The sequence below is a fragment of the Xiphophorus couchianus genome, chromosome 2, assembly GCF_001444195.1.
Source record: "Xiphophorus couchianus chromosome 2, X_couchianus-1.0, whole genome shotgun sequence".
In the NCBI taxonomy this organism is placed as follows: domain Eukaryota; kingdom Metazoa; phylum Chordata; class Actinopteri; order Cyprinodontiformes; family Poeciliidae; genus Xiphophorus; species Xiphophorus couchianus.
The window spans coordinates 26,711,635-26,722,977 of NC_040229.1; the positions used below are offsets into that span (position 1 = coordinate 26,711,635).

Genomic DNA, 11,343 nt, shown 5'->3' on the forward strand with positions numbered 1-11,343 from the left:
CCCACGGGCATTAAGCGAGAGAAGGAGCATTAGTGTTAAGTGGAAAAAGTTGCCATAGTCATTTTTTTGCTTTTCTTTTGGGTTTTGTTGCTAGGCTTGCCAGTCTTTTCCTAGTTTGTATTATTTTTGTAAGATCAAGATCAGGATCCGACTCTACATAGTCCATTATTTTGAGCGTCCGCGGCAAAGCGCTCAGCGGGGTCTGAAAAGACGACAAATGGGTCGGCGATAGAAGCTGCGAGTTTCCTTCGGTTACAGGGGGAAGAGGCGCAGCGACTACTTCCCGCTCCTCTTCGACTGTGTTTTTACCGTTTTTGGATACTTCGCCCATAGCCAGCACACCGGACACCTCCGCGTCCGGCGCTCCGGCCACAGCACTTGGCATGCACTCGCTTAGCTCTTCCTCACCTCCCTCCACCTGCTCATTCTCTTCCACTTCCCCTTCCATTTCGCTTTCCTCTCCGCTCTGCGTATCGGCTTCTTTGAAGTCCGCTGTCAGACCCTGGTCTTGAACATCAGATTCACTTAAGTTGCAAATGCATTTAACTATTTGATTTTGGCAGATTTGACATTTCTTTTCCTGTTTCTTTTCCGAGCATTCTCTCACATAATGCCCCTGGACTCCGCAGAAATGACAGCAAAAATCAGGACAGTCCCTGACAATGTGGCCCGGTTGTAAACATATCCTGCAAACTTTAACCTGTCTATCATGAATAACTCTAAAATATTCTGGACCAAGAGCTGTGTTAAATCTGGCAGAATAAGGCAGAGACTGTACAGTTTCAGTAAATTTGACTTTTACAAACCGTGTTCCATCGGCAATCTTCGTTCCTGGCCACACCCGACGCTTGATTTCTGACATTGCTTTAACTCCCCAAGTATGTAACTTACTTAAAATCTCCTCGTCTGTGATGTAAGCTGGTAACGTTAAGAAGGAGACCACCAGTTCATCATTTATAAGTTCTTTGGCATGTATTGTAGATGATCCCATCTTGAATCCGTCCAAAAGTCTCTTTTTTGCTTTTTCATTGCTTAATGTGATTTCAAATTTCTTGTCCGATAATACTCGACATGCTAATAAACCTCCACACAGAAAGCGTATATTTTTCATCAAATCTAGCACTGAAATCTTTTCTTCTCCCACAACTTCAATCTGGACCGTGTTTTCTTTTTCAAATACTCCAGTCATTTTCACTTGTTCGAAGCTCGTTTCCGTGTTCCTTTCCAAATTGTCCAAAACCGAGGGATCTGTCCGCTTGTTCTTTGACAACTCCATTACAAAAAGGAGAAAGGCCCCTCCCCAACAGTAGAAAACTGTGGGGAGGTAAATCTACAAAATAAAAAAAAAAACACAAAAAAAGGTTCCAAAATCCAAAAAAAAGAACGAAAAAACAGAGCTGCAAGAAAAAATGTTACTCCTACCGCTGCGCAAACAAACAGCTGACTAACGCAAAGTGGGCGTTCTCAAGGTAGTGTGGCCGTAAGCCACAATGTGCTGCCAGCTACAGCTTTTCGTAAAGCAGCAAAGCCAGTTGCCACTTTGTTTCTTTTTGCTTTGATTACACCTCAGTAGGGCTAAGCGTGCTTCTCCGTAGGGTTAGCCGTACTTCTCCGTAGAGTCTCCCGTACTTCTCCGTAGGGTTAGCCGTACTTCTCCGTAGGGGAAGGGACACTTTAAAGGGACACTTAGTTGTGTCCCTCAATGTGAAACATTTTAAAGGCAGCAGCACCAAAAGGCTTACAGCACCTGGTATTCCCAGGCGGTCTCCCGTGCTTCTCCGTAGGGTTACTCGTGCTTCTCCGTAGGGTTAAGCGTGCTTCTTTGTGGGGGCAAAACATTGAGGGACACTTATTTGTGTCACTTACTTGTGTCCCTCAATGTGAAACATTTTAAAGGCAGCAGCGCCAAAAGGCTTACAGCACCTGGTATTCCCAGGCGGTCTCCCATCCAAGTACTAACCAGGCCCACCTGCTTACTCCGAGATCAGACAGATCGGCGTTCTCGTAGTGTGCCGTAACCCATGGCTGCACTACAGCTTTAGTAAAGCCAAAGCAGTGCCACTTTGTTTCTTTTTGCTTTGAGAGGGTCAGAGCGTACTTCTCCGTATGGTAGCCGTTTCTCCGTTTTTGTTTTTTCCCCATGTTTTTAGCATTCAAAATAACCGTGCTTCTCCTAGGTTAAGCGTGCTTCTTTGTGGGGCAAAAATTGAGGGACACTTATTTGTTCACTTACGTGTCCTCATGTGAAACATTTTAAAGGCAGCAGCGCCAAAAGGCTTACAGCACTGGTATTCCCAGGCGTCTCCATCCATACTAACCAGGCCGACCCTGTAGCTTCCGAGATCAGACGAGATCGGCGCTTTTTTTTTTTCTTTTTTTTATTCATTCAAATAAAAGTGAAATTAAAATATAATTTTTTACGACAAAACCATATGCACAAATCCCATTGTTAAATAAAACATACGCAAATAAAATAAAAGAACACAATCATTAATTGTAATATACTAAACAACAAAGGTTCAAAAAGACCATCCTTGAAAATAAACACATTTTTTAAGAGGCCCAAACATATTTTCACAAAGTCCCTTGCTGATGCTATTTAATGTTTTAAGATGATTTTGCAATAGTCCTGAAAAAAGCTTCCAACGGTCCACTTTCTTGTTATCATAGAGTTGAAGATTTCTGGAAATGTAGATGGTGTGCCTGGCCAGGGAAAGAATAATGTTACAAAGGTTAAATTGTGTCTTTGTTAGATGTCCGAGAGAAGATACGATTCCAAAAAGTCTGATCGAGTCCCAGTTGTTGTCGTCCGATGTAGAGATGTAGTTGATGATTTGATGGATCTTGTTCCAGAAGAGGGTGCAGCCGGGACAGTGGAGGAACAGGTGCTCTAAAGTCTCGGGGTCTGAAAGACAAACTGTACAGTCTCTGCCATACTTCTCCTTGTTTATCTGGTGCAGGATGACGCCCGTAAAAATTCTTCTGTGTCTTAACAGAAAATCGGTGTTGTTGGCTTGCTGATGACTAAATTTGAGCTGTGTGTTTGACCAAATGTCGTAAACTGGTATACTGGGAAATATTTTTTCCCATTGCTTATGAGCTGTGGGTTCTTTGCTAATGTGTGAAACTAATAAACGGTACCATTGTTTTGTTGTCACTAAACTGATGTTTGTTTTCTTATCACCTATTGATAGAAGGAAAGTCGGGACGTCATCCTGCATCTCCTGATGTCGTCTTCTCCTGCCAATGAACGAGGAGCAGTGGAAAGGCAAAGCAGCCTGGATCTTTGTAGCATGTTTAACTAAGATATATTTTTTATAAGGCGTTCTAGATAATCTGAAAAGGTTGAGTATTTTATTGATATCCACTGATCCCCGATCATTCAGAACCTGCCCAAAAGTGTGAATACCGGCTCTCCTCCAGGACGGGAGACTTAGCATCCTGCCCTCACAGACCACCTCGGGGTTGTTGAAAATCGGCAGCGAGAGACAAGACCTGTACTTGACATGCGTGATGAGTTGAAACCTAATTTTATTCCAGGCTTCAAGACATTCTGTGAATAATTCATTAGACTGTATTAGTTTTGGATCAGAAATTGAACATAGATTATAAATGTTTTTCGTACCAAATGAGATGAGACCGGATAGAAAATAGTCATGCCAAATATGCTTGATAGGAGAAGTTAAGAACTTGGTGATAAGTTTTATCCTCATTGCTTGTTTTTTTGATTGAATGTCAACTAATTTGAGTCCTCCTTCTCTAGGCGGAGCAATCATTGTTTTATGGCTGACTAAATTACTTCTGCTTTTCCAGATGAATAAAGAGATTTGACTGTTAAATTTGTTGAGTATTTGTTTTGGGAGATCATAGACACTGAGCGGATAAATGATTTTAGAGATGATTAAACTGTTTATTATAACTACTTTCCCTTTGATGGTTAATTTCCTTTGATTCCAGAGATTGAGCTGTTTTTGTATTGTGTTTATGATGTTTTTCCAGGTCTCGTCTCTCGCCGCTCTCCACTGCTTACCAAGGTACACACCCAGGACCTTGACTGTGTCCTCCACCTCCCTGAACTTCCACCTTCCCGATGTCCGAGCCGCCCCACCACAATACATTATCTCAGATTTGGTTGTATTAATTTTTGCTCCTGAGGCTGAACCGTACGTTTGTAGATGTTTAATAACCAATTCTAAACTGTTTTCATCTTTGACTGTTATTGAAGTGTCATCTGCAAACTGAAATATTTTACTGTCATTGCCCTGTGGTGATTTTATTCCTTGAATATTTTTATCCTGTCTAATCAGGATGGCGAGGGGCTCAGCCACCAGGCTGTAGAGCAGGGAGGACAGAGGACACCCCTGTCTGACTGACCTATGTAAACGGAAATAATCTGTGAAATGACCATTGCATTTGACCTTACTTTCTGCTTTTGAATATAATAACTGTAACTTGCTGATAAATGATTGACCAAATCCAAATTTATTTAAAACTGCCCATAAGAAGTTATGTTCCACCCTATCAAAAGCTTTTCTAAAATCTATATTTAGAAATATTCCTTGTGAACTGACCATGGACTGGATAGTATGATTTATTGATAACACTGTATCTGAAATGTTTCTTTGAGGAATACCGTAAGCTTGCGATGAACTGATTAAAGTGCCTATTACTGATTTTAACCTGTTTGCTAGTATTTTGGAATATATTTTGTAATCTGTATTTAATAAACTAATGGGTCTGTAGTTTTCCAAGTTATTTCTATCACCCTTGTTTTTGTAAAGAATGGTTATGATTCCTTGGGCGAAGGTCTTGGGCGTGCACCCTGTTTGCTCCATGACAGAAAAAACTCGCAATAGTATTTTACTTATTGGATCTTTGAACTGTTTATAAAATTCAGAAGTAATGCCATCATGTCCAGGACTTTTATTATTATTCAATGAGTTGATAACGTGTTTAATTTCTTCCTCTGTCAAGGGAGCATCACAACAGAGACTGTCTTCCCGAGAGAGTGAGGAATCAATCACACCGACAACCTGATTTATTTTATTTGTAGAAATATTTTCACTTGTAAAAAGATGTGAATAAAAAATCTGAACCGTTTCTAAAATACTTGTTATGTCTGACACCTTTTCTCCCTTCTCATTTAGCAATTCATTTATTGTTGCGTTAGCTTGTTTGCGTTTCTCTTGAGCCAGAAAGAAAGCTGTAGATTTTTCTCCTTCTGTTAAATATTTTGCTTTGCTGCGAATAATGGCTCCTTTACATTTATTTATTTCTATTTGCTCTAGTTGTTTCTTTATTATCAAATAATCTGTTATGTCACTGCTTTGGTCATTTTCTAAAAGATCTAATTCACTATTTAACTTTCTTCTTAAAATGCATTCATTATGGAGTTCTCTCCGTTTTTTCTGTCTGCTATATTTTATGGATAGGTTCTTGAATCTTTGTTTGGCCTGATCCCACCACTCTAGCAGGTTTTCAGTGTGGTCCATTTCTCCACTCAGGGTCTGCAGCAGGATGCCAATCTCACCTCTGTAAGCCTCATCCTGAAGAAGAGCAGCATTCAGACACCAGAGACCCCCATTTCTGATGCCTCTTCCCATCTCAACCTGCAGGAAGGAGTGGTCACTCCAGACGTTATCCCGGATGAGACAGGATGACACCTCGGGGACAAGAGAAGACGAGATCAGGCACAAGTCGAGTCGTGATTGTTTCAGTTTTCCTAAAATGACCTGTTTTCTGGTAAATTGTTTTTTACCTGGGTGAAAAAGTCTCCAAATATCTATCAAACTATTTTGAGTAATAATGTCAAAAAGTGCGTTCCTGCTATAATCCTCAGAAAAAGTGCAATTATTTGAAATGTCAGATTTTGTTAGTGTTATGTTAAAGTCTCCTATTATGATACAATTAGTGACTATCCATTTTCTCAAACCAATAAAGAAATTTTTCCTGTGTGTATCTATGTTTGGTGCATGAATATTTATCAACCTACATGATTTATTATTGTAAAAGAAATCTATTATGATAAGTTTACCCTGCTTATCTTTATGAATTAAGTGACAATTGTTGCACAGACCCTCCCTCATAAAAATGGCAACCCCACCCGCTTGAGTACTTGATGTAGATGAAAACATTTTCCCTTTCCATTTATGTGACATCTCTTTTTCTTTTGAAATATCCCACTTTGTTTCTTGTAGACAGAGTATATCGAACTGCGATTGAAAAATGACTGCGTTCACCTTTTCTTCCCTGTTGAGCCCACGGGCATTAAGCGAGAGAAGGAGCATTAGTGTTAAGTGGAAAAAAGTTGCCATAGTCATTTTTTTGCTTTTCTTTTGGGTTTTGTTGCTAGGCTTGCCAGTCTTTTCCTAGTTTGTATTATTTTTGTAAGATCAAGATCAGGATCCGACTCTACATAGTCCATTATTTTGAGCGTCCGCGGCAAAGCGCTCAGCGGGGTCTGAAAAGACGACAAATGGGTCGGCGATAGAAGCTGCGAGTTTCCTTCGGTTACAGGGGGAAGAGGCGCAGCGACTACTTCCCGCTCCTCTTCGACTGTGTTTTTACCGTTTTTGGATACTTCGCCCATAGCCAGCACACCGGACACCTCCGCGTCCGGCGCTCCGGCCACAGCACTTGGCATGCACTCGCTTAGCTCTTCCTCACCTCCCTCCACCTGCTCATTCTCTTCCACTTCCCCTTCCATTTCGCTTTCCTCTCCGCTCTGCGTATCGGCTTCTTTGAAGTCCGCTGTCAGACCCTGGTCTTGAACATCAGATTCACTTAAGTTGCAAATGCATTTAACTATTTGATTGTGGCAGATTTGACATTTCTTTTCCTGTTTCTTTTCCGAGCATTCTCTCACATAATGCCCCTGGACTCCGCAGAAATGACAGCAAAAATCAGGACAGTCCCTGACAATGTGGCCCGGTTGTAAACATATCCTGCAAACTTTAACCTGTCTATCATGAATAACTCTAAAATATTCTGGACCAAGAGCTGTGTTAAATCTGGCAGAATAAGGCAGAGACTGTACAGTTTCAGTAAATTTGACTTTTACAAACCGTGTTCCATCGGCAATCTTCGTTCCTGGCCACACCCGACGCTTGATTTCTGACATTGCTTTAACTCCCCAAGTATGTAACTTACTTAAAATCTCCTCGTCTGTGATGTAAGCTGGTAACGTTAAGAAGGAGACCACCAGTTCATCATTTATAAGTTCTTTGGCATGTATTGTAGATGATCCCATCTTGAATCCGTCCAAAAGTCTCTTTTTTGCTTTTTCATTGCTTAATGTGATTTCAAATTTCTTGTCCGATAATACTCGACATGCTAATAAACCTCCACACAGAAAGCGTATATTTTTCATCAAATCTAGCACTGAAATCTTTTCTTCTCCCACAACTTCAATCTGGACCGTGTTTTCTTTTTCAAATACTCCAGTCATTTTCACTTGTTCGAAGCTCGTTTCCGTGTTCCTTTCCAAATTGTCCAAAACCGAGGGATCTGTCCGCTTGTTCTTTGACAACTCCATTACAAAAAGGAGAAAGGCCCCTCCCCAACAGTAGAAAACTGTGGGGAGGTAAATCTACAAAATAAAAAAAAAAACACAAAAAAAGGTTCCAAAATCCAAAAAAAAGAACGAAAAAACAGAGCTGCAAGAAAAAATGTTACTCCTACCGCTGCGCAAACAAACAGCTGACTAACGCAAAGTGGGCGTTCTCAAGGTAGTGTGGCCGTAAGCCACAATGTGCTGCCAGCTACAGCTTTTCGTAAAGCAGCAAAGCCAGTTGCCACTTTGTTTCTTTTTGCTTTGATTACACCTCAGTAGGGCTAAGCGTGCTTCTCCGTAGGGTTAGCCGTACTTCTCCGTAGAGTCTCCCGTACTTCTCCGTAGGGTTAGCCGTACTTCTCCGTAGGGGAAGGGACACTTTAAAGGGACACTTAGTTGTGTCCCTCAATGTGAAACATTTTAAAGGCAGCAGCACCAAAAGGCTTACAGCACCTGGTATTCCCAGGCGGTCTCCCGTGCTTCTCCGTAGGGTTACTCGTGCTTCTCCGTAGGGTTAAGCGTGCTTCTTTGTGGGGGCAAAACATTGAGGGACACTTATTTGTGTCACTTACTTGTGTCCCTCAATGTGAAACATTTTAAAGGCAGCAGCGCCAAAAGGCTTACAGCACCTGGTATTCCCAGGCGGTCTCCCATCCAAGTACTAACCAGGCCCGACCCTGCTTAGCTTCCGAGATCAGACGAGATCGGGCGTTCTCAAGGTAGTGTGGCCGTAAGCCACAATGTGCTGCCAGCTACAGCTTTTCGTAAAGCAGCAAAGCCAGTTGCCACTTTGTTTCTTTTTGCTTTGATTACACCTCAGTAGGGCTAAGCGTGCTTCTCCGTAGGGTTAGCCGTACTTCTCCGTAGAGTCTCCCGTACTTCTCCGTAGGGTTAGCCGTACTTCTCCGTAGGGGAAGGGACACTTTAAAGGGACACTTAGTTGTGTCCCTCAATGTGAAACATTTTAAAGGCAGCAGCACCAAAAGGCTTACAGCACCTGGTATTCCCAGGCGGTCTCCCGTGCTTCTCCGTAGGGTTACTCGTGCTTCTCCGTACGGTTAAGCGTGCTTCTTTGTGGGGGCAAAACATTGAGGGACACTTATTTGTGTCACTTACTTGTGTCCCTCAATGTGAAACATTTTAAAGGCAGCAGCGCCAAAAGGCTTACAGCACCTGGTATTCCCAGGCGGTCTCCCATCCAAGTACTAACCAGGCCCGACCCTGCTTAGCTTCCGAGATCAGACGAGATCGGGCGTTCTCAAGGTAGTGTGGCCGTAAGCCACAATGTGCTGCCAGCTACAGCTTTTCGTAAAGCAGCAAAGCCAGTTGCCACTTTGTTTCTTTTTGCTTTGATTACACCTCAGTAGGGCTAAGCGTGCTTCTCCGTAGGGTTAGCCGTACTTCTCCGTAGAGTCTCCCGTACTTCTCCGTAGGGTTAGCCGTACTTCTCCGTAGGGGAAGGGACACTTTAAAGGGACACTTAGTTGTGTCCCTCAATGTGAAACATTTTAAAGGCAGCAGCACCAAAAGGCTTACAGCACCTGGTATTCCCAGGCGGTCTCCCGTGCTTCTCCGTAGGGTTACTCGTGCTTCTCCGTACGGTTAAGCGTGCTTCTTTGTGGGGGCAAAACATTGAGGGACACTTATTTGTGTCACTTACTTGTGTCCCTCAATGTGAAACATTTTAAAGGCAGCAGCGCCAAAAGGCTTACAGCACCTGGTATTCCCAGGCGGTCTCCCATCCAAGTACTAACCAGGCCCGACCCTGCTTAGCTTCCGAGATCAGACGAGATCGGGCGTTCTCAAGGTAGTGTGGCCGTAAGCCACAATGTGCTGCCAGCTACAGCTTTTCGTAAAGCAGCAAAGCCAGTTGCCACTTTGTTTCTTTTTGCTTTGATTACACCTCAGTAGGGCTAAGCGTGCTTCTCCGTAGGGTTAGCCGTACTTCTCCGTAGAGTCTCCCGTACTTCTCCGTAGGGTTAGCCGTACTTCTCCGTAGGGGAAGGGACACTTTAAAGGGACACTTAGTTGTGTCCCTCAATGTGAAACATTTTAAAGGCAGCAGCACCAAAAGGCTTACAGCACCTGGTATTCCCAGGCGGTCTCCCGTGCTTCTCCGTAGGGTTACTCGTGCTTCTCCGTACGGTTAAGCGTGCTTCTTTGTGGGGGCAAAACATTGAGGGACACTTATTTGTGTCACTTACTTGTGTCCCTCAATGTGAAACATTTTAAAGGCAGCAGCGCCAAAAGGCTTACAGCACCTGGTATTCCCAGGCGGTCTCCCATCCAAGTACTAACCAGGCCCGACCCTGCTTAGCTTCCGAGATCAGACGAGATCGGGCGTTCTCAAGGTAGTGTGGCCGTAAGCCACAATGTGCTGCCAGCTACAGCTTTTCGTAAAGCAGCAAAGCCAGTTGCCACTTTGTTTCTTTTTGCTTTGATTACACCTCAGTAGGGCTAAGCGTGCTTCTCCGTAGGGTTAGCCGTACTTCTCCGTAGAGTCTCCCGTACTTCTCCGTAGGGTTAGCCGTACTTCTCCGTAGGGGAAGGGACACTTTAAAGGGACACTTAGTTGTGTCCCTCAATGTGAAACATTTTAAAGGCAGCAGCACCAAAAGGCTTACAGCACCTGGTATTCCCAGGCGGTCTCCCGTGCTTCTCCGTAGGGTTACTCGTGCTTCTCCGTACGGTTAAGCGTGCTTCTTTGTGGGGGCAAAACATTGAGGGACACTTATTTGTGTCACTTACTTGTGTCCCTCAATGTGAAACATTTTAAAGGCAGCAGCGCCAAAAGGCTTACAGCACCTGGTATTCCCAGGCGGTCTCCCATCCAAGTACTAACCAGGCCCGACCCTGCTTAGCTTCCGAGATCAGACGAGATCGGGCGTTCTCAAGGTAGTGTGGCCGTAAGCCACAATGTGCTGCCAGCTACAGCTTTTCGTAAAGCAGCAAAGCCAGTTGCCACTTTGTTTCTTTTTGCTTTGATTACACCTCAGTAGGGCTAAGCGTGCTTCTCCGTAGGGTTAGCCGTACTTCTCCGTAGAGTCTCCCGTACTTCTCCGTAGGGTTAGCCGTACTTCTCCGTAGGGGAAGGGACACTTTAAAGGGACACTTAGTTGTGTCCCTCAATGTGAAACATTTTAAAGGCAGCAGCACCAAAAGGCTTACAGCACCTGGTATTCCCAGGCGGTCTCCCGTGCTTCTCCGTAGGGTTACTCGTGCTTCTCCGTAGGGTTAAGCGTGCTTCTTTGTGGGGGCAAAACATTGAGGGACACTTATTTGTGTCACTTACTTGTGTCCCTCAATGTGAAACATTTTAAAGGCAGCAGCGCCAAAAGGCTTACAGCACCTGGTATTCCCAGGCGGTCTCCCATCCAAGTACTAACCAGGCCCGACCCTGCTTAGCTTCCGAGATCAGACGAGATCGGGCGTTCTCAAGGTAGTGTGGCCGTAAGCCACAATGTGCTGCCAGCTACAGCTTTTCGTAAAGCAGCAAAGCCAGTTGCCACTTTGTTTCTTTTTGCTTTGATTACACCTCAGTAGGGCTAAGCGTGCTTCTCCGTAGGGTTAGCCGTACTTCTCCGTAGAGTCTCCCGTACTTCTCCGTAGGGTTAGCCGTACTTCTCCGTAGGGGAAGGGACACTTTAAAGGGACACTTAGTTGTGTCCCTCAATGTGAAACATTTTAAAGGCAGCAGCACCAAAAGGCTTACAGCACCTGGTATTCCCAGGCGGTCTCCCGTGCTTCTCCGTAGGGTTACTCGTGCTTCTCCGTACGGTTAAGCGTGCTTC

At 44.0% G+C, this 11,343-nt stretch overlaps 1 protein-coding gene and 6 non-coding genes across 7 annotated transcripts; all 7 read right to left on the minus strand.

The window, feature by feature from the left end:
• Positions 1-2,605: 2,605 nt before the first annotated feature.
• Positions 2,606-7,797, minus strand: LOC114160530 (uncharacterized). Its single transcript, XM_028043177.1, has 2 exons — positions 5,531-7,797; positions 2,606-2,905 (listed from the first exon to the last, which is right to left on the minus strand). The coding sequence occupies exon 1, from the start codon at positions 7,532-7,534 to the stop codon at positions 6,317-6,319; it is 1,218 nt and encodes a 405-aa protein (XP_027898978.1). The 5' UTR covers positions 7,535-7,797; the 3' UTR covers positions 2,606-2,905; positions 5,531-6,316.
• Positions 7,798-8,169: 372 nt separating this feature from the next.
• LOC114137679 (5S ribosomal RNA) lies at positions 8,170-8,288 on the minus strand. Its single transcript, XR_003594062.1, has one exon. It is a non-coding gene; the product is annotated as a 5S ribosomal RNA (ribosomal RNA).
• A 425-nt stretch (positions 8,289-8,713) lies between these two features.
• On the minus strand, positions 8,714-8,832 carry LOC114137709 (5S ribosomal RNA). The gene has a single exon (XR_003594074.1). It is a non-coding gene; the product is annotated as a 5S ribosomal RNA (ribosomal RNA).
• Positions 8,833-9,257: 425 nt separating this feature from the next.
• LOC114137750 (5S ribosomal RNA) lies at positions 9,258-9,376 on the minus strand. Its single transcript, XR_003594090.1, has one exon. It is a non-coding gene; the product is annotated as a 5S ribosomal RNA (ribosomal RNA).
• Positions 9,377-9,801: 425 nt separating this feature from the next.
• On the minus strand, positions 9,802-9,920 carry LOC114137803 (5S ribosomal RNA). The gene has a single exon (XR_003594109.1). It is a non-coding gene; the product is annotated as a 5S ribosomal RNA (ribosomal RNA).
• A 425-nt stretch (positions 9,921-10,345) lies between these two features.
• LOC114137629 (5S ribosomal RNA) lies at positions 10,346-10,464 on the minus strand. Its single transcript, XR_003594046.1, has one exon. It is a non-coding gene; the product is annotated as a 5S ribosomal RNA (ribosomal RNA).
• A 425-nt stretch (positions 10,465-10,889) lies between these two features.
• LOC114137635 (5S ribosomal RNA) lies at positions 10,890-11,008 on the minus strand. The gene has a single exon (XR_003594047.1). It is a non-coding gene; the product is annotated as a 5S ribosomal RNA (ribosomal RNA).
• Positions 11,009-11,343: the final 335 nt, after the last annotated feature.